The sequence below is a fragment of the Lutra lutra genome, chromosome 3, assembly GCF_902655055.1.
Source record: "Lutra lutra chromosome 3, mLutLut1.2, whole genome shotgun sequence".
NCBI lineage: Eukaryota > Metazoa > Chordata > Mammalia > Carnivora > Mustelidae > Lutra > Lutra lutra.
The window spans coordinates 189,849,695-189,872,986 of NC_062280.1; the positions used below are offsets into that span (position 1 = coordinate 189,849,695).

Below are 23,292 nucleotides of genomic sequence, written 5' to 3' on the forward strand. Positions count from 1 at the left end.
AGAATTAAAGAAAGAGTTAAAGAAAGACTCAAGATTCAGCAGAAGCACAGCAGAAGCAAAGGTACTCTGGAAACAATGACTAGCATGTTGTAGAGACAGTCAAAATCTAGGTTTCCTAGGGTAGATACTTACTGAGTGGCGATATTGGGATGTAAGTTGAGAAAGGGGATATCAGCTGAGAGGGAACTTAATCCTGGGTGGCTTAGTTGGTTAAACTACTGCCTTTGGCTCAGGTCATGATCCTGGAGTCACTGGATAGAGTCCCTCATCGTGCTTCCTGCTCATCAGGGAGTCTGCTTCTCCGTCTGACCCTCCCCCTTCTTATGCTGTCTTTCTCATTCTCTTTCTCTCTCAAATAAATAAATTTAAAAAAAAAATATATATATATATATATATTTTTTTTTTAAAGTGAACTTAATCCTATAGGTAGTAAGCTGTTGATGTGTTTTAAGCAGGGGAAGATATAAGCAAAACAATGTTTTAATGATTGTAGAAGACTGTCTGGGAAACCAGAAACATCATTAACAGTGGCAGATTTTTTTTTAAATGATCATCTGTCTTAAAATTACACTTCATGTAAATGTGCTAGGAATGATTTGCTCTAGTGTTTAGCATCTGATGGTGGTATGATTTACAACATGATCTGTCTCTGGGAGCTTAGGCTTGATATTCAAATAGTGTAGCTTGGAGACCACAGTGGCTGGATCCAAAATGGTGGTCCGAAGCTATTTCACATGGAAGAAATCTCTGTTTTCATGAAATGAAGGTCAGTTGCCAGTGAACAGAGATGTCCAGACATCTCCTCTGTCAGGTGAAGTAAGACGTTTAGGAAGGTCTTTCCACTAGAGCCATTCTCGGTCCTCTTTTTGGGTTTCACATATGCAGTTACAACAAATTCTGATGAAAAGTAATTTTGACCCCAAGCATTTCTTGGTAAATAAGGTTTCATCTTCTTTAACTGCATTTTTACCAATTTTAAGGAAATGAATATATTGCAAATTTTGGTTTCCAGTGTGAATAAGTAAAATGTGATACTTGCTATTGTATCATTATATTTTCTCCCTTTTTAAAGATAAACCAGATATTTTGAGTCAGGGCAACAACAATGACAGATATTCGGTTATTCTTTAATTAGCTGGCCATAATATATTTTATTTTCATAATATATTTATATTAAAATGTCTTATAAAACATGTCTACTTTTTAAAAGATTTTATTTATCTCAGAGAGAGAGAGAATAGGCATGCAGAAGGGGTAGAGGGAGAGGGAAAAAGAGAATCCCAAGTAGATTCCACTGAGCACGGAGCCCAATTTGGGGCTCAGTCTTGCAACCCTGAGATCATGACCTGAGCCAAAACCAACCAACTGAGGCATGCAGGCACCCTAAGACAAGTACCCTTTTAAAATCCATCTGTATCTCACCATACTTAATGTAGCACAATGCTTACGCTGTGGAAAAATAAGACTTGGACTCAAGTTTTATAGTGTATTAAGCTTGGCTACAAGAGTGAATGAGGTGCCACACACAAAATTGGTAGGCCACCAAAGACTGAATGATTTTTCTTGAGATTCATTGTCACAAGGCACACTGATCATGGCAAAATGTTACAACCATGCAAAATATTTGATGGCATTAACATAGGATAATTTCCAGAAAGGGCTTTCAGGAAAAGTATAGCTGATACATTTTTGGAGAGGATGATGCTGTTTACTCAGGGTAGAGTAAAACATTAGGGTGTTTCTGACTTGCTGCAGCCTTAACCTTTCCTTAACTGGGTGATTCATGACATAGAGCTTGTCTCTTATGGGGAGGGCTGACTTCATAGGTATGTGACCTGGACAGTCACACATCGCTCTGTGCTTAGAAGCGTCTGGTGCGGGGCACCTGGGTGGCTCAGTGGGTTAAGCCTCTGTCTTTGGCTCAGGTCATGATCTCAGGGTCCTGGGATTGAGCCCCGCATTGAGCTCTCTGCTTGGGAAGAGCCTGCTTCCCCCTCTCTCTCTGCCTGTGTCTCTGCGTACTTGTGATTTCTCTCTCTCTGTCAAATAAATAAATAAAATCTTAAAAAAAAAAAAACAAGCATCTGGTGCTTGGTTTGATGTTCTTCTGTCACCGTCTTAAAAGTCCTAATAAATTTTGAACAGTGGTCTGTATTTTCATTTTACTCTGGGCCCACAAATTATGTAACTGGTCCTGATCTCACTCTCTTTTACCATATATTATGGGCTAAACCATAGTTTTCCCAGCACCAAGTTATGGATCAGGTTAGGGTGAGGGCTGTAATGAGCCAAACAAGCTTCTGACCAACTCCTGTTGGAGGCTTGGAGGCTAAAGGAGGCTAAACTGAGTCCAGGAGGGAATGGAAGGAGAGAGCAGGAGTCAGAATCAGGTAGGGGCTACCGACAGTTTTCCCACTAAGAACGACAGCAGTCTGTTACTCCCGGTACAGGCGTACTGCTGGTACGGCCCTTCCACGTCTGCAGGCCTTTCACGGAGCACTTCATGTGCCTTCTTTTCCTTTACTGAACCCTCTCAACAACCTGAAAAATTAGTATTGTTTTTATTGACGAGGGATCTGAAGTTTTCAGTAATGAAGTTGCCCATCGTTCTAGAGCTAGTAATGATCTTTTCCCATTTGTTATTCTTTCTGCTCACTGATGAAGCAGCTAACCATCCTGTTAATGAAATTGAGCTTGAATCACTTATTTGTCTACTTGACACTCGTTGGCAGGGAGAGGGCCGTAGACTAATGCTTACATAGGCTGTTTGTTTTCTGCTTCTGTTTGTATACAATTGTAGATAGTTATGTTTTTTAGGACCTTCTGGATATAAATTTCTTTATCTTTTTGTCCAAGGGTACTATCTTGATAATAATTAATACTGGAAGTGTTTTTCCAAGATGAAATAGGTACACATTCCTTCTTTTGTCAGAAAGTCAACCCAGTAAACAGCTATATATTTTTTAAACTTGAGCCAAAATGGGGGCGCCTGGGTGGCTCAGTGGCTAAGCCTCTGCCTCATGACCCTGAGGTCATGATATCAGGGTCCTGGGATTAAGCCCCACATCGGGCTCCCTGCTCAGGGAGGAGTCTGCTTCCCCCTCTCTCTCTGCCTGCTTCTCTGCCTATTTGTGATCTCTCTCTCTCTCTCTCTCTCTCTGTCAAATAAATAACTAAAAATAAATCTTAAAAAAAAAAAAAAACTTCATCCAAAATGACATTTTGTTTCTTGGTTATTTCTGTTATCGTTTTTCTAGTTGTTCTATGTGATTATGATCTGCTGAAATTAAAATAGATTATCGTGTTTTCTATTTTAATTTTGCGTTAAAATAAGGTTTTTCAAAAATTTGTGAATAGATTCTATTCTAGCCTAACCCCAATTATGTCTCCTGCAGGAAACCATTTCTGGCGGCTCATCTGCGCAGGCTTGGATATAGTTCCTCAACCCATCACAGGTACATTCCACGGAGGGCCGTGCTCTATGTACCTGGAAATGATGAAAAGAAAATAAAGAAGATTCCCTCCCTGAATGTAGATTGTGCAGTTCTCGACTGCGAGGATGGTGTGGCAATGAACAAAAAGGTAATGGCATGATTTGTACTTAGGATGGGAAAAAGAAATGGATTGATACTTGGTGCTATCTTGAAGCGTGGCTTACTAGTTGCAAAGACTCTACCATAGTCACCTTTTGTTGGTTACTAATATATTCTTGACCCAGCCTTCCTCTCGATTCTGAGTGTGTGTGTGTCTTTTCTCCAAGAGAAAGGAAGAACGCAACCAAAATATACTTAAAACCATGACCTTCAATATATGTGACTGTGTACGTATATTAATAAAGAGACACTCAATCCTTTTTGGCTATGTAATTTATCGGTTTGGCTAAATGAGTTAATCCGAGAATTGTGATGTAAATTTTTTAGACCAGTAAGACGCAACCAGGAGTTTATTTCTTTTTTTATGTAGGCTCCATGCTGGAGCCCAATGCAGGGCTTGAACTCATGACCTTGAGATAAAGACCTGAGCTGAAACCAAGAGTCTGATGCTCAACTGACTGAGCCACCCAGGTGCCTCAGGAATTTACTTCTTTTTAATATAGAGAAATGGCCTTATCTCTTCTGGGACAACTGCCAAGAAAATAAAAGACTTCTACAAAGAAGTCACCATTTGCCCTACTTAGTTTAAGGAAAACTACCTGCAGAACCTTAAGGTTGCGGCTTTAGGCTGATTTCCTCATGGCCTGACCAGAGAACTAAGCCTTAAAAAATATCCATTGCAAACAGGTACAAAAGTTTCTTACTAGGTGGTGGCGTAATGGGTGCTTTTTCGGTTTGCTTAACTTCATTTTCCAGGTTTTTATAATGAAAATGGATTTCTTCTGTAATTAGGTGAAATAATTAGGTGTAAATCATTATAACAATAATTTATGTCTGCATGGAACTTTTTAAGTTAAAAACATGTTTTTCCTTGACCTTCTTCTGTCTAGTCCCTAGACAGTGAGGTTGTCTGGGAAGAGATTGTAGGGCTGGGGGACAGAGGGAGCTGACCATCTGGATTAATGCCTATCTGGACACTTTCTTGTCTTAAGTGATCTGAAATAGCGTGGCTGTACTATATAGCTTTCTTGATTAATTGCTTTCCTTGGAGGGCCTAGCAAACAAATATTTGCCTTAATTAAAAAAGAAAAAGTTAACTTCCAGCATCTTCCTAATGGTCAAATCAAGACTTTCCAAGTATTTGGAAAAGGATTAGAAGAAGCATGTGGAATCTAAAATGTCTCCTCGACATCTTTGGCCTGCCTCAAGGAAAATACAATTAATCTTCTTTTTCCCAGAGATTAAGGTAAATAGGCCTTTTCTTGAAGGATATAATGTGCTTCCAGTATGCTCCCTTCCAAAACTCATGTAGTGCACTCTAAGATTAGATACTAAATTGTAATTTCATTTCTTTGTGACCCAGGGCAATTCACTTTACTTCTTTGCCTCAATTTCTTATCTATACTGTGGGATGACAAAATCTTCTTTTGTCAGGGACAGGGATTATTATGAGGAAAAAGTTTGATAAAATGCCTGGGAGTAGCTTGATTTCCTATAGGAAATAGATTAGATAAATCCTGTAATAATCATGATTAGACGGGAATTTATTTTAGCATGTAGCACAGTGAGCCATTAGGTACCCTGATAAACTTATAATTATATTTCTTCACAAATCTTGAGGCTATCTTCCCATATCCACTGGAGGATGTTTCCTGCCACCCAGATAAGATGGAAATATGGTCCATTCTTTCTTCACATTTCCTTATTGTTCACCTGTGATGTCAAGTTCATCCTTCTACCCAGTGCCTCTACTTACGAGGAAGCTGAAGAAGGAAAGGGGAAGAAAGAATTCATGATGGGCCCCTGTGCCCACCATCTTTGCATTCCTATCCAGACAGTGTCTTCATCAGGACACTGCAGTTCTTTTTTTTTTTTTTTTTTTTTTTTTTTTTTTTTTTTTTTTTTTATTTATTTGACAGAGGGAGTGATCACAAGTAGGCAGAGAGGCAGGAGAGGCAGGCATAGAGAGAGGGGGAAGCAAGCTCCCTGCTGAGCAGAGAGCCCGATGTGGGACTCCATCCCAGGACCTGCGATCATGACCTGAGCCAAAGGCAGAGGCTCAACCCACTGAGCCACCCAAATACCCTAAAGGACACTCCAGTTCTTAATGCAGTTAAACTTTCCATTAATTAAATTACAAGCTGAGCTTGTAAAAAAATTTTTTTTTCTTTAAAATCTCTATCTCGGACTTAATTTTATCTCATATATTTTATTTCATAGCCCTTACTTATCAAGGTCTTTTTGGATTTTGATTTCATCATTCACCATTTATAGCATTTGAGAATTTGACTAGTATATCCTATGAAAATTTAACAAGTTTCTGATGGAAACTCTGAAGAGGTTGGAGCCAAGTACTGTGCAAGCATGCAGCTAAAAGCTTCTGTTCATATTATATTTGTATAGTGCTGACTAAATGCCAGGCACTATTCTAAGGGCTTTGATTTGTATAACAACCGAGTGAGGTACTATTATTACACTATTTCTACAGATAGAAACTAGGCATGGAGAGGTCAGTTTCATGAATCAATACTGTGAGTACGGCTATTCAGTCACTTAACGCTTCTAAAATCCAGTCTTTTCATAAGGATATTATGAGAGATTTTTTTATCTAATGCCATTTTAAAATAAAGATACCATCCCAATTTACATACCTAGAAATACCTTCTCCCCCTGCACTTAAACCTTGCTAGAAAAACGAGGTTAAGCAGATGAGACTTGATCTTGAAGAACCCATATCAGTACCTAGTTATTAACATCTTCATTTTGAAGTGCTGGAGTTAGAAAAATAGTAACAGCTACCATTTACCAGATTTTTCTCTGTAGGAGGTGCTATATTAAATGCTTTTAATATATTATTTCATTTAATTTCATTTAATCCTCACAGCAATTTTGAGCTATGTCCAAGGTCACAGAACTAAGATTTGAATCTCCTAGAATTTTTGCCAGGAATCAGCCTCAAGTTCACCTGTCTGCATAATCCCATAATTAAACTTTTCCCCCTTTCTTGGCAAGTTTGTACCTTGGCTTTTCTCTTTTGTCACCTTTGTGTACTCCATGGTTTCTCGAAGATTACTGATGGGAGCTCTTGTGTCCACCTCTGCAAATTCTTTGAGTGCCTGGAATTGTAATCTATTTAGACCTAGGGACTTCAATTCATTTGAAATGACCAGATACATCTGAAACTTCTCACATATTGCACATACATTCCTTTTTTCTTTGTTAAAGTCACCTTTTAATCGTATTTCTTATTGAGTTATTAGTCTTCTTGATGAACAAGATGGAATAGAGACCATTTTTGGGGAGTTTATTTCTTAAGAAGAAATCCATATTAAAACTCGTTTCAGGGGCGCCTGGGTGGCTCAGTGGGTTAAGCCGCTGCCTTTGGCTCAGGTTATGATCTCAGGGTGTTGGGATCGAGTCCCGCATCAGGCTCTCTGCTCAGCAGGGAGCCTGCTTCCCTCTCTCTCTCTCTGCCTGCCTCTCTGTCTACTTGTGATCTCTCTCTGTCAAATAAAAAAAAAAAAAAAAAACCTCTTTTCAGATGTTTTCCTTTTTTTTGTTTCAGATGTTCTAATTATACTTTTGCTAAACTGAACTATTATTGTCTAATCAACTTCCTTGGCACTATTAAAACTTAAGTTGCTTCATTTTATATCTCATTTTATTTCTTTTTTTTATTAGTAGACTCATTCAATATTTCATTTGATTGACACTGTGGAGTATGGGCTTGTAATGAAAACAAAAGGAGTTTCCATAGAGCAGTTTATAAGTGTATAATACCTTCCAGCAGGCTCTAATCCTGTCCTGCTAATCCAATTTGTGTTTAAGTAGTTTCTTCATGTCATGGCACTACCAGCTCACCTTCCCAAGTATGGATGATGAAAAGACAGTCTCCACTCCCCTTTTATCTTTTCCTTTTCATTGTTAAATGCAAGAGGAGCTACAGGACTACATAAGTCACTGCTTGCTGGGACACAGTGAAAATAAGCCAAGTAATGCACAGATTTCTGGTGAATCTCCATGATACTTGGGTGGGGCCAAGAAAGTAGGAGTGGAATAAATACAGAATTCCAGGGCTGCTATTTTAGTTGAATAAATATATAAGCAAATATTTAAATGTATTTAATATTTAAGCTTAAATATGTAAATTTAGATACTCAGGATCTAAATAAATATTGAGTATCTGCTCAACCAGGCACTGTGGCAAGATGGAGGGGAACAAAGATGATTGCATGGTCCCCAACACAGAGGACTCAAAGGCTGGTGATGAGAAAGGCAAAAAGTAGAAAATTATAATCTAAGCAGATAGGTCTATAAGAACATGCATTTCTTATTCTCATTTGGTTCTAAGTATTTTTTCAAAGATTTATTTATTTGAGAGGGTGAATGCATATGTGCATGAATTGGGAGAAGGGTAGAAGGAGAGAGAGAGAGAATCCCAACCAGACTCTGCTGAGTGAGGAGCCTGATGAGGAGGATGGGGCGAGGCTCTATCTCACAACCCAGGAGATCATGACCTGAGCCAAAATCATAAGTCAGATGACACTTAACTGACTGAGCCACCCAGGTGCCCTGGTTCTAAGCTTTTTTAAATTTACATTTTGATCTCTTGCTTAATCCAGGAGCTTCCAAAGAGTGCATGCCAAGTTCTCTGTGGTAAAGAAATGATTCGGTTATTTTTATTTGTTGTTACTTTATTTTGTTTTTGTTTTTATTTATTTATTTGACAGACAGAGATCACAAGTAGGCAGAGAGGCAGGGGAGAGAGAGAGAGAGAGGGGAGGAAGCAGTCTCCCTGCCAAGCAGAGACCCCGATGTGGGGCTCCATCCCAGGACCCTGGGATTCATGACCTGAGCTGAAGGCAGAGGCTTTAACCCACTGAGCCACCCAGGCACCCTTTTATTTTGTTTTTTTTTTTTTTTTTTTTTTTTAGCACTTCTAATCTATTGCTAACTGACACTTATAAAATACAAAAAAAAAAAAAAAGAATTTCTAGAAAAATTAAATGCTGCTTGGGTGTCACAACAATGTCAAATACTATAGATATTTCTAAATTCGTAACTCCCCGTTTCATATGTACCTCCTAGTGTCATGGTCACAGTCAGAGTTTGTGGACGAGTGGTCCACAGACCACAGTTTGAGTAGCAAGGACTTTGCATTTTTGAAGTTTCAAGCATAGGAGAGATTTCTCATTTATTTTTTAATTGCTGACCTCTAGCTTGGTTGATTGATGGTCAAAGAATGTGATATGAATAATGCTGATTTTTAGAAATGCGTTGAGTTTTGCTTTACATGAGCCATCTTTGTAAATGTTTCATGAGTGCTTAAGAAGAATATGTGGATTTCTATTTACTAGACCAGAGTTCTGTATATTTTTCCATTAGACCAAACTTGTTAATTATATTATTCAAATACCCAAGTCTTTACTGATTTTTATCTGCTTGATATGTCAGTATTTGAGAAGCTAGTTGAAATTTAGCCTCCATTGGATAATTTGCCAATTTCCCCCTATAGTTTTATGAATTTTTGCCGCTGGTATTTGAGCCTATGTTATTGGGTGTCTACAAATTCAGAATTATTATATCCTCCCTGTACATTGAATCATTTATTATTATGCACTAAAATGTTTTTGCTTTCAAGTTTCTGTGGCGTGTTATGAATACACCAGCTTCCTTTTGGTTAGCACCTGCCCAGTGTATTAGTTTAGCCTTTTGCTTTCAACTTGTCCATATCTTTATGTTTCATATATGTCTCCTATTGTTTTTTAAAATTTCATAACTGTGTGGACAATCTGTGTCTTTTAACTGGAACATTAATCCACTTACTTTTTATTTATTTATTTATTTATTTGTTTAAGTAATCTCTACACCCAGTGTGGGGCTTGAAATCGTAACCCCAAGATCAGGAATCACACGCTCCACTAACAGCCAGCCAGACGTCCCATCACTTACTTTTAATGTAACTACTGATAAATTTATATTTAAATATACCATTATTTTTTGCTCTATTTTTCTCATCTTCCTATGTTATTTTTTTCTCATCTTTCCAGCCTTTTGGAGATTATTTGACTTTTTTTATTTTTCTTAGTCCATGTTTTCCCCTCTTAGTTTAGAAGTTATGACTGTATTTCTAATTTTTATTGGTTACTCTTGAAATTTTACCAGTATAATTAACAAAGCTAAAGTTAACCTGCACCTTCTTCCTGAACAACACAAGAGTTTTAGAAAACTTTAAATCTAGTCCTTTCCCTTGTAATCGATGTTACTTTTGCCTCATATTCCAATTATCTCTTTTTAACCTCACAAATTTTATATCATTGCTATCATTATTTTATACATACAGCATTTATTTAGATTAAACTACATATTTTATCACTTCTTTAACTTGCTCATTATTTCTTCTTTTATACCTCAGACCTTCTCTCTGGGGTCATCTTTCTTTCTCCTGATGTGTCTCCTTCAGAGTTTCCCCAATAGAAAAGTTTTGTTGATGGTGAACTCAGTTTTTATTTGTTTGAAATGTCTTTGTTGTTTGGCTAGGTAGAGAAATCTAGACTGACAGTTATTTTCTCTCAAAACTTTGAAGATATTACTTCATTGTCTTTTGGTTTCTGTTATTGCTGTTGGGAACTCTCTTGTCAGTCTACAAGCAAGGTTACTTGCCTTTTCTTCCTTGGCTGCTTTTAAGATCTTCTTTTATTTGGTGTACTGAAGTTTCACTAAAATATTGACTGTGTTGGGGCATGTTGGTGGCTCAGTTGCTTAAGCACCTGACTCTTGGTTTTGGCTCAGGTCATGATCTTAGGGTCATGAGATTGAGCCCTGTGTCAGGCTCTACACTGAGTGTAGAGTCTGCTTGAGATTCTCTTTCTCCCTCTCCCCACACACACTCTCTCAAAGAGATAAATAAATAAATAAAATCTTAAGAAAATATTGACTGGGTGTTGGCTTATTCCTCCTTTCCTTCTTTCTCCTTTTTCTTCTTTTACTTAGTATGCCGTGCTTTTCTTGTATTTGTGGATTCATGTCTTTTATCAGTTCTATAAAATTTCTACCATTAACAATTCAGATAATGCTTCTATTCTATTCTTTCTATTCTTTCCTTCAGAGATGCCAGGTAAACTTTTTTAGGAACTTTTCATTCTATTCTCCCTGTCTCTTAGTATGTTTTCACATTTTCTCTTTTCTTGTCTGTGCTGCACTGCTAGTTAGTTTTTCATATCTGGCCAACACTTTTTTCATTCTCTTCAATTGTGTTTAATCTGTTTCACCCATCCTCTGAGCTTTGTATTTTAATTGCTATATTTTTCCATATCTAGAAGTTCTCTTGACTTTTTTCATATCTACTTGGTCGATTCTGAATCTGACAGTTTCAATTATTTTTTTCTTTAAGTAGGTTCCATGCTCAATGTGGGGTTTGAACTCATGATCCTGAGATCAAGAGTTGGATGCTCTACTGACTGAGCCAACCAGGCACCACCAATTTCAATTATTTTTGCTTTAAATAATTTTTTTTTTCACTGACTCATACTTATGAACCCATATTGATTAGAATTAATTCTTGGAAATCCCGAAGGCCTAGAATGGGAAGGTTTTCCTCCAAGAATTTGTGTTTGCTTCTGCTATCATCAGGGATATTACTAATTTGGAGTCTCAGTTTGTTCTCCCCCAACTTTTCAGTAATCTCAGGCTTAGGATCCAGATACCAGGTCTGATACAGGTATTTAGGTCCAAGCTTTCTTATTTTTCTGATCCTTCATAAATCAGAAGTCAACTCCATTTTATGTTGTTGTCTTACACTGGCCTTATGTTCTTATGAGCCCGTCAAGGCAGTTAAAAGTACTTATGTTGAAATGTGTCCATTTTATGGTTGGATGGCCCTTTAGAGAATGTGGTTTGCCACATTGCCGAAGTAAAATACCTATCCTTTAAGAATTTTTTTTTTAATTATAAACTTAAAAAGAATAGTCTAAAATTCATATTTATACATAAAGAGTCAAATAGTTATGATATGAAGCAGCCCCTAAAGACATTTCTCCCCTCCAAACACAGTCCCTTTTATCTCTTCTAAGTTAGTATTGTGGCAATAACTCCCATATCTCTAAGTGATACACTTCTTGAATTATTTTTTCAATTTCGGGTATGATATTGATTCCTTGCTATGGGATTTACCCCACCACCAACCTCACTATTATATGTGAATTCCCTCATCCCTCAATCATCCAATAAAATTTTATTTAACTTTGATAAGATTAGTATTAAGAGTAAAAATTATTTAGAGATTATGTAGTAATAAGCTGATTAACCTTTTTTGCCCCTGCTAACCTGTTGTTTCCCTGGGAGTTCAAAATTATCTTTTTTTCCCTGACTTTGTTGTGTACTCAGTTATCATTAAGTCAAAACTTACGTCTTCACTAATTATCTAAATCTCTTCTAAATATATTCAGAAGCATCCAGTATTTTATGTTTCACCTTCCTGGAGAAATGTCTCCTTATGTCTTCGGATCCCCTGTAATAATTCCTGAGAGAGGGGTACCTGAGTGGCTCAGTTGGTTAAGCGGCGACTCAGTTGGTTAAGCGGCTGCCTTCGGCTTGGGTCATGATCCCAGGGTCCTGGGATCAAGCCCCGCTTCAGGCTCCCTGCTCAGCGGGGAGTCTGCTTCTCCCTCTCTCTCTGCTGCTCTGCCTACTTGTACTGTCTATCTCTCTGTCAAATAAATAAATAAAATCTTTTTAAAAAAATAGTAATTCCTGAGAGAAAGATCCCTTCTGAAGGACAAGGGCAACTTAAATGAACATGGTATCATTTTTTTTCTAATTTGATTTATAAGTAATGGGATGTGTTAGGAGTTTATAGTCATGAGGGGTCTTACACTTACCCTTCAGGAAGCCAAAGGAAGAACTCTGAATTGTAATTCAAGGAAGGCTTTTCTATGGGAACCTAAGGTAATAAAATCTGGGATGTCACTTGTGGGCACCTTGATTTGGCACCAGGAACCTAGTTCAGTGGACTTGACACCAGTAAGTCTATTTAAATTTCCCAGTTTTAATACTATCTAACCAGGAAACTTGAGTCTATAATCTCAAGAGCCTCTGTTTCCTTTTGTGTCCCATGAGGTAGGTGATAATGCAGCCTGCGCTGGCCACCACAGGACTAGCTGTGAGGCTCAAATAGAAAAGCGCTTCATAAACTCTCAAGTGCTATAGAAATACTTTTTTAAGTAGTGGTATCATTCTTAGAGGAATAAAGTGTAGAAAATTTAGGAGAATAAATATATGTTCCTTAAGATATCTCTTGCACAGGGGCACCTGGGTGGCTCAGTGGGTTAAAGCCTCTGCCTTCAGCTTAGGTCATGATCCCAGGGTCCTGGGATTGAGCCCCATATTGGGCTCTCTGCTCTGCAAGGAGCCTGTTTCCTCCTCTCTCTCTCTCTGCCTACCTCTCTGCCTACTTGTGATCTCTGTCTGTCAAATAAATAAATAAAATCTTTAAAAAAAAAAAAAGATATCTCTTGCACAGAGGACGGTAATTTGATAGATAGATAATTAATTAGATAATTAGATAATTAGATAGAACACAGATATTGGAGCCAAGCTTCCTGTGTGTGGGTTCTGATAACACCTTGTCCTAATATAATTTGTGGAGTAGTTACTTCACTTCTCTGTGCCTCAATATCCCCTTCTGTAAGCACTGTATGAGTGTCTGATAAATATTTAAAGAGCAGTTGTCTTAACTATACTTCTAGCCAAAGGTTTGATGCATTAATTCAAGTCTCCTTGCAATGCCCAGGTTCACTGGTATTGATTCATACCTTAGATTCTTGACCCTCATAGGGTAATATATTGGCATAGGTAGGTTTTAGTTCTAAATGTGCTGGAGTTTGCCAATTTTGCTGTTTTTTTTTTTTAATCTTTCTCTTAAAATGGTAGAAAAATAAAAGACTCTAGAGACCAAACAAAACAAACAAAAAACCCACCACTTTTTCTCTCTCCTTCCCTCACAGATTTCTTAACACTGAGGGGCTTGAGACAACTATCTTAGGAATATCTTACTTGGGGTGCCTGGGTGGCTCAATCATTAAGAGTCTGCCTTCGGCTCAGGTCATGATCCTGGGGTCCTGGGATTGAGCCCCACGTTGGGCTCCCTTGTTCAGCGGGAAGCCTGCTTCTCCCTCTACCACTCCCTCTGCTTGTATTCCCTCTCTCACTGTCTCTCTCTCTCTGTCAAATAAATAAATAAAAATCTTTAAAAAAAAGAAAAAGAAAAGAAAAGGAATATCTTACTTATTTTTTCTTAGGAAACCAGAGAAGAGATTATCTTTCTTGAGTAGCTAAGCAATAAATTTTTTACTTTGCATTTACTTTCTTGGCAGAGAGGGAGTAGGAAAATAGTAGAGGAAGGTAGATCTTCCCGTGAGGGCCTGGGCACCATGGGAATGATTAGAACAAGGGAGAGCTAGGCTGTGGTCTGGGTCCTGAGAAAGACCCATTTACAATTATATTCTTCATTATATATATTCTCCTTCAAACAGGAGGAGGACTATCACAGAGCTTCCCTTAGCATAGTGTCAAGGAGAGCCCTGGTTTGTGGGGATTGGAACAGCAGCTCTCTTCCCCACCACTTGCTCTGCTTGGCAGAGGATCTAGGGCTGCCAGAGGGACCATCTTGTCAAAGCTGCCCACCATCACAAAAAGCAAGAGGGAGCCTTTCCCTTCTAAGCAACCGCCCTGCTTCATAAGTCCCATTGGATCATTCTGTGAGGCTATGTTCTTCGAATGCCTCTGCTCTCTCTCTCCACTTTGGATATAGTACACATGTGAGGCCTAAAGGAAGTTTACTCGTTGTGAAGGAGTCAACAACTGCAGGCAACACTGCATAGGCAAGGGAAGCACAGTTGCGTCCCCAACAGCAAGCCACTTTCTAAGTACTCTTCACAAACAATAATTTAGAAAGCATTCCTTGTTACGTGTCAGACTGTGGAACTCTGGAGTCACTGCATTTGTGAGTATGAGTAGATCATTAAGAAACACCAAATATCATGATCTCATGGGATTGAGCCCCGAGTTGGGCTTGGTGCTGGGCATGGAGCCTGCTTGGGATTCTCTTTCTCCCTCTGCTCCTCCTCCCCACTCATGGGTACACACTCTCTTCTCTCTCAAGAAAAAGGAAGGAAGGAAGGAAAAGAAGGGAAGGAAGGGAGAAAAAGAAAGGAGGAAGGAAGGAAGGAGAAAGAGGGAGGGAGGGAGAGAAGAAAAGAAAAGGAAAAAAAAAAAAAAAGAAAAGACAAACCAAATGTCAATCAAGGCCATTGGCTTATTATCAACTGATAAATATGAATATGATTTCCTGACATTCATCATTTTGAGCAGTTAACTCTTGAGTTCTCCTGTAATGCCTTTAATTGTCATACAGATAGAAGATCCTTTTTTACCCTGAACACATGTATTCTAATTTGTGCTCTCTCGTTTGGCTTCTTTTTGTGAACACGTGTGTGTGCATACACACACACACACACACACAAGTACATAGACACTAAACCCCTTATTTGTACTTACCATATGCACACACAAATCCATTTAGCTAAATTTTAAATACTTCTGTGCTGTTACTTTGGTTGAAATAAATTAGCAGGGTAGTGAGGTGTATTCTCCCTACAGGGAGAAAGCTAACTGACGTGCAGTGAATGATTAAATGTATACAGGGGCGTGGGGAGCTAACTCCTCTTCAATAGGGGTGTGAAATTGGGATGGAAGGCTCCTCTCCCAGGGGCCTTGCCTTTATTAAAAGACTTAAGAGCTTGGGAGATTTCTTCAATAGGAATTGGGGTATCTGTGAGTCTTTTTGGAACAGTATGGAAAGCTGAACTGTGCTTAGGAACTCTGCAAGGTCTTTTTGATCCTTAAAGGTTTTGATATAAAAACCTATCCAGGTTTTCATAAAAGTAGTAAAGTGTTTTCAGTCTTTTATCAATCCATTCATACCCTTAAATAACCTTTCCCCTTTTGTGGAGTAATTGCTTTAACCTCCCCCCCCCCAAAAAACCCTGACCTTTTCTCCCCTCATTGTTTTATTCTTCAAAACAGGGTCCTTTTTAATGCAAGGATTCCGATATCTTTATTAGGGTCATAATAGTCAGCAATTTCCATTTAATGAGCTCAACAAAATCTCTTTACAAAGAAATGCAGGCTTCAAATCTCCAGTTATTTCTTTTCCTGCAATTCCCAGGAATCCAATTAAGTATGACAGTATGATCTATAAGATGATATACCTGACTATGGAAAGCCCAAGCCTAGAACAGATCTTTGAGCTCCAGCTCAAAATTAAGATTGAAAGAAAGGAACCCAGCTTAAATGAGCTGAAACTTTATGAAAGTAGAAACTATAGTCATTTCCTCCAAAATGAAGTAAGAAATAACTTGGAATGTCTAGTGAAAATCACTAAACTGTCCTATGCCAAATTTAGCTACCAATTAAGATCTCTCTCCCTCTTTTTTTTTTTAGTCAAGGGACCTCAGGTGATTTTCACAAAAATAAGCCCAGGAGGCTTCAGTTTGCTAAATCTCTATCATAAAAGATAGCCAGCACCAAAATGAAGGGGATACAGCATGAAATTTTGCAACGCAGCATACTTGGTACCAAAGAATAGTGCATTTTTCAAGTTTTACTGTTTTTGTAGCCACAATGTGTAAGTATTAAATACTACCATTTTTTCAATAATAAATTAGTAGGTATATTTTAAGGCATTATTTAACATTTTTTTTAAAGATTTTATTTATTTATTTGACAGACAGAGATCACAAGTAGGCAGAGAGGAAGGCAGAGAGAGAGGAGGAAGCAGGCTCTCCGCTGAGCAGAGAGCCCGATGTGGGACTCGATCCCAGGACCCTGGGATCATGACCTGAGCTGAAGGCAGAGGCTTTAACCCGCTGAGCCACCCAGGCGCCCCATTATTTAACATTTTGATCTAGAGAGGTTATTAAGAAATAATACACTTTTGCCATGTGTTTTTAAATACATCAGAGCTTTTCAGGATGATGATCATTTAATTCTTGTTCTATACCTGCTGTGTAGGTTGGGGAAGATGATGTTTTAATGGGAAAAGAAAAGCGTGGTTTGTCAGAGGCAGATGTCAAGTCAAGAACTAACCCAGGGCATAGCCTGCCTTTCTAATAAAGCTACTCCATATTTCAAATATGTTTTTGCAACTTTTTCCCATTTGATGCAATTGTGCTACTTATTCAGTGGTCATAAATTAACCTGCAAAAGTTAGCAGTTGTGCCCTGAATTTCCACCCAAATCTAGTCAAAGAAGCACATATTTTGGGGGAAAGTATTGATTAGCTCCAGATAACTAGGCCAAAAAAACCTTCCTTAATATGTGTCAGAAGAGGAAAAGCCTAGAGAAAAAGATGAGCCAGGGAGCTGGCCTGAGATGAAAGTAGGCTTCCCAAAGATGCCTCAAGTTTTCCCAGTGAAACATGAATTCTTGGAGCCTCCCAGGGTAGAAGAATGAAGCCAGATTGAGCTCCAATAGGCTATTCTACTAAGCCTTTCATATACATTGTCTAATTGCCTTCCATAGTAGCAGGGGAAGGCTGATGGCCTAACCCAACTGGTATGGGGCAAGAGTGTCAAGAGCTTCTCTTTTTTTTTTTTTTTAAGATTTTATTTATTTATTTGACAAACAGAGATCACAAGTAGGCCGAGAGGCAGGCAGAGAGAGAGGGGGAAGCAGGCTCCCTGCTGAGCAGAGAGCCTGATGTGGGGCTCGATCCCAGAACCCCGGGATCAGGACCCAAGCCGAAGGCAGAGGCTTTAACCCACTGAGCCACCCAGGCGCCCCAAGAGAGCTTCTCTTTCTTAAAGCTATGGATGGCTAGATGTATAGGGGAAGGAAAGTAGAAAATTGGGCCAATAAACAGAAGAACTTCCAAATAGGCTGTCAAAGCAAAAGAGCCTGAAGTGGGTATGAAATACCCAAGTTTGGAGTCAAGATATGAAAAGGTTAGGGAGAAATAGATCAAGACCTCCCATTGGTCAGGATCTCCCTCCCTCAGGGCTTATTTCTGTGTGACTTGCTTTTCCACATTTCCCCTGGAGTCATATTGCACATATCAGCCTTTAGTTCTGAGGGTCAGAGGGTCATCCCAACTTCTTCCTGGGTTCTCCCTGGATTTTGAATTTTGGTCCACTCCTGGGCCAAAGGCAGTTGTCTGCGATCATTCTTTTAGGCATTTGCCCTAATTGGCGTGAGCTTTGGAGCTGACCGTGGTGCTGAAGGTGGTGTAGGACCTATACTAGAGACCATTTAGACTATTCCTGTGTGCCAGCACTACATCTAAATGCTTTGCATGGATCCACTCATTTCATATGCACAACAACTCTATGAAAGAGGTGCTGTTATTCTCATTGACAGATAAGGAGAGTGGAATACAGAGAGGTTAACAAACTTGCCCAAAGTCACACAGCTAGTAAGTGGGGAATCTCTACACCCTAGAGCTTCACTTGTGGTCACTACACTTGCTAATGAGAGTTATATCAGAGCCATACAGAACTTACCGAATTTTCACTTGCTCAAGTTTTGTCCAAGCAGAAGTGAGCTGTAGTTCCCTATCTCAAGTTGCCAGGAAGGTGCTGTGGTTTGGCATCTTGGAGAGCCAGACACAGCAGTGAAGACTGGTTGGGTGCACAGAAAAAGAGCGGCTGACTTACTTCATCATAACAGTCATTACACCTTAATGTAATGACTTGTTCCACATCTGCTTTCCTGGTAGACTCAGCTAAGTGAAGAGGGTGCCCATGCATCCCCCACAGCTTACCATAGTGCTTGGTACATAGTAGGTACTCAGCAAACATTTGATGAATAAATGAGTTACGTGTGATCAATATAAAAACTTATTAAAATATGTACTATTTCAGCATTAATAGAAGCACTGTAAATTTGTTAAAATCTGAAACAAAAAATAGAAACACGGTGTTATAGAAAGTATACTCTCTCTGTGTTTTATATTTGTCATGCCCCATCTTGGAAGTTACGTGAAGTTTGGAATGCATCTTAATCTCTTATAGCTGCATCTGTGCAGACAAATGAAACAAAGCCCTAAGGTCATGATTTGGATAATTTGAATGCCTAAATACATGTACGATTGAACTTTTGTTTTATGTCAGATATGGGAGCTTATGCTATATTTGAGATTTGGGGTTTTACAGTATCTCAGGAAGGTAGTTCCTGTTGACATGAAATAACTTTGAATGCCTTTTTTAGAAGGTATATGAGCACTCTGTGGTAGCAGTTTGTAGTGGCAATTTTAGCATATTCCAGCCAAATTTCCCATTTGAAGCCTATTTGTTGTTTGATTTTTGTCAAAAAAAACATATTTTTGTTGTGTCGTATGAACATGTAGGAGATTTCCATAACTGCCGTGTTAACTCCTCCAGCGTGTGTGTGTTTTTAAACAACACTACACAGCTGAGCTCTTGGAGGACCGGCCTATTTTGACAGCTCCCCTTAGTCCATGTATCACCAAGCTCATTCTCTGCCAATATGTTTCACATGATTCTGTGGACATGTGTAGCGCGCCTGTGCAACTTGCAAACACCCATACATTATTACAATAATAATTGGGTTTTGATGCAACTGGAACTCAGTACTACCAAGCTGCCAGCATTTCCTTTTGGCTACCAGTACTAGGCAGGAAAATTATAGTCTAACTGTCTTCCTGTTTATTGATAAACAAAGTAGCCAGCCCAGCAATGGAGCCTGATTAGCAGTTTGCACCCTTTGTGAAAGGATAAACAGAACCCTACTGTTTTCTGTGTTTGACTGCAATTTGCATCTTTAAAGAGGTTGGACTGCCCTGAGATTCATGTTCAACTTCCGAGTGCCTGAATATTCTTTGATATGTTACATGTCAGCCTCCTTATTTTCTTCTCCTTCATCTTGAAACAGTATTTGCCAGCATATCTTTGTTCCCATCTGGCCTTCCGTAAGCTTCCAGAGTCACCTGTCTGAAGGAGGAGGGGAGGGAGGGTTGGAGGAGAAATATGTCTCTGTCTCACCACAGTTGAATTTTGCATTCCCAGAAGTCCCTTTGGTGCCAACTCAACTCCATTTTCGAAGAGAGGATGATACAGGAATGAAGAGTCAAAGACAAAAGGGAATCTGCGTACCACTCTCACTGGTTCACGGGATCATTTTGGGGGCCCTCTTCCTTCCCTTATCTTTACCCGCCCTCCAAAAAATGCCCTCCCCTTTGAAAAGTGAAATATAATATTAGCCTCTACCTCAAGTTTGTTGTAGTGTTCTATTCTGAAATTTATTTGAACCTAATTAGATTCTTTAATCCCCCGTAACTATTTTTAAAATGAGAGAAATGAAGATCATTTTAACTTGAATTTGCATGATGGAAAAGGGAGCATTAATACATGTAAACATGGATTAATCTGTTTAAATAAATTTTTCCCGTAGCCCTTACTGTATGTAAACAACATTTGTTCTGCCTTAGAGATACTGCATGATTGGACCCACGAGACTGGTTATCCACTGAACAGTTTCCTTTTATAACTTCAAAAGAAATGTTATATATTTATTGGAGGTTGTAGGATGTTAAGTGTAGTTAGACATGAATTGTACCTCAGCTATTTTGTTAATGCCAGTAGGGATTAAATTCGATTTTATAGCTGTTGTAGAAGTCTATTTGGTAGCTAACAAGTGGGATTTTTAAATCCTGGAAAACATAATCCTATTATAAAACAGGCAGCTGAATTAACATTACCCAGAAAGGTTCTCTTCATGGATTAGCATTTTTTGACAATAACAAAGAAAATCATCAAATTCTATGGGGATATTACATGCTTTTCTCAAAAGTCAGAAGAGCGAATTGGGAAAAAAGAGCGAGATAAATGACCAAACATGCTATTACTTAGACTGTTTCTTTTAAGAGGAGCAGTGGAGGCTGGAAGAACAGCTGAGTGTGGCCTTGTCTGTAATAATGGCACGTGCTCTGGGGTTGGAAATGGGGCCTTGCTGATTTAAATGTGGATGCTGTACCTTCAGTTGTATGTGATTATTCACATCAGTACTTTTCTACTCCTGGTTTCCTTATGCGGTCACCCAAAGGTAAAAAAGTCACCAGGAACCAAAGTCTGTGAACGAAAAGACAAATTGGTGGTGGAATAAATACTTTGCTACTTCCTGTGAAATCAGTAACAGTTCACCAGTTATTATTAGACCCTAGAATCTGAGAATTCTAGAGCTGAAAATGACCTTGACGTTTATTTTCTTTCATTTTTATAGTCCTATTCCAAGTTTTAAATACTGCAAAAAGATGAATCTCAGTCTCTCTCCCTCATAGACACTCACACACACCACATACATACAGATATACATGGATAAGTGCCTTTTTATTTTTAAAGAACCTTTCTTTAAGTCTTAGCCATTGGTTTTGGCTTGTGGTGAGGGTTGTTATTAGAGCTTGCAGGACTTGCCAATTTTCATTTGCATGGGTATCATCTTAGCAGATAATCACATGGGTTTCAATCACTGGCATATCATTGTGTTAGATAATTGCACAGGCGTAATCACATATGGATCTTGAGCAAGTCATCATGTGGGCATCAATTCCATCTATATGAGGAAGGTAATTGCATTAGAAGCAGGAAAGGGTGTGTCTTCATGGCAGATAATCTCATGGGTATCAATCACATTAGGTATTGAGGTAGATAATTCTGTACATATCTACCACATGTACTAATGGTGATAATTACATGCATATCAATTACATCGACACCCTAGTTTTCTTGTAGAGGTTTACATGCGAAGCAGTCATGTGTTTGCTTATGTCAGAGAAGAGGCCTGATGTCCCTGTGCACACACACACCAGGTCTGGTGGCCACTGTGTGGGTTGGTGGGTGGAGGAAGCAATGCCATCCACAGCTGAGTGCGGGCAACTCCATGATTAGAGAGCCATTTGAGATTTTTATTTTAAGGCTTTGTCTCCTGTAAGAGTGGAAATACTGGGAAGAATGTGAATGGGTATAGAAGACATTTGTGATTTGCTACTGAGCAGCCATTCTTCCTTTTCCAGAGGATGGCTTCTCATTTCCACTCCCAGCCCCACCCTGCAAACCCCTTCTTCCCGATTTCTCTACCCTCTGGCCCCACCCCTCCATCCCCGCTCCGCCCCCCATCCCTGCTCCACCCTCCCCGTCAGATATTAAGGGATAACCAATCAGTGAGTTGCATTTTTCTTGCCACAGTGATTGGGCCCAGGCCTGAAAACGTGACATTAGCCAATCAAGAGTCAGTCTAGGAACGTTTATGGGACAAGGGGGCAGGAGCTTTTTCTCGGTGGATCTTGTGTGAGAGGAGGTGACCCTGGCCCCTGCCTCCTGGGTAGCCCTGTCCAGGACCCACCACGTTATTTGAGAGAGATTGAGAACATGAGTTGGGGGAGGGACAGAGGGGGGATGGAGAAGGAAAAGCAGACTCCTCCCTGAGCAGGGAGTCCAATGTAGAATTTGTCCCTTTTATCTAAGTTATCTAGTTTATTGGTAGGATTGAAGTATTTCCTTATTCTTATTTCTGTAAGTTTGGTAATAATTTCTTTCATTCTTGATTTTAGGCACCGGGGTGTTTTTTTTCCTTGGTCAATGGAACTAAAGGTTTTTGATTTTATTGATATGTTCGAAGAGCCAGTATTTGATCTCATTGATTTTTCTTTTTTAAATTCTCTACCTCATTTATGTTTAGTCTTTATTATTCCCTTTATTCTGCTTGCTCTGGGTTTTTTTGCTCTTTTGAAGAGTTCCTTTCCTTTTCTTTTTCTTTTTTCTCCTTTTTTTTTTTTTTTTTTTTAAGATTTACTCATTCACTTGAGAGAAACAGAGGTAGAGGGAGAGAACAAACCAAGCAGATTGTGCTGGGCATGGAGTCTGATGCGGGTCTCCATCCCACGACCCTGAGATCATTACTCTATCTGAATTCTAGATTTGGAGGCTAAACTGACTCTATCACACAGGCTCCCCTTAAAAGTTCATTAAGATAGAAGATGCGGTTGTTGACTTGAGTTATGTATGTATGTATGTATGTATGTATTTATATTTCTTAAAGATTTTATTTGACAGAGAGAAAGACTGAGAGCACAAGCAGGGGGAGTGGGAGAGGGAGAAGCCAGTTCCCCATTGAGCAGGGAGCCCGATTCGGGGCTCTGTCCCAGGACCCTGAGATCATGACCTGAACTGAAGGCAGATGCTTAACTGACTGAGCCACCCAGGTGTCCCTTAAGGTCTCTTTTAATATAGGTGTTGAGCTATATGCATTTTTCTCTCTTGTTTAGCTGTACCCCATATGTGATGGTATTTTGTTCTTTATTTTTATTTTGAAAGTATTTTCTTATTTCCCTTGTGATTTCCTTTTTGAGCCACTAGTTATTTAGGGAGTGTGTTTTTAATCCACATTGTGAGCTTCCCAAGATTGTTTTCATTTCTCATTTCTAGTTTTCTTCTGTTTTGGCTAGACAGTATGCTTTCTATTTTCTTTTTTTATCATTTTTTTTTATTTGACAGAGTGTGTGCACAAGCAGGGTAGGGGACAGAGGGAGAGGGAGAAGCAGCTCAGGAAGCCTGATATGGACTTAATCCCAGGACTCTGGGATCATGACCCAAGCCAAAGGCAGACATTTAACCGGCTGAGCCACCCA

General features: G+C 39.1%; 1 protein-coding gene across 4 annotated transcripts in view; it reads left to right on the plus strand.

Moving 5' to 3' along the window:
- CLYBL (citramalyl-CoA lyase) overlaps window positions 1-23,292 on the plus strand; it is a 263,304-nt gene that overhangs the window by 147,214 nt on the left and 92,798 nt on the right. For all 4 annotated transcript variants that reach the window (XM_047720319.1, XM_047720317.1, XM_047720318.1 and 1 more), the window contains exon 2: window positions 3,396-3,582. In XM_047720319.1, coding sequence (XP_047576275.1) covers window positions 3,396-3,582 — 187 coding nt within the window. The remainder of the gene's footprint in view (window positions 1-3,395; window positions 3,583-23,292) is intronic.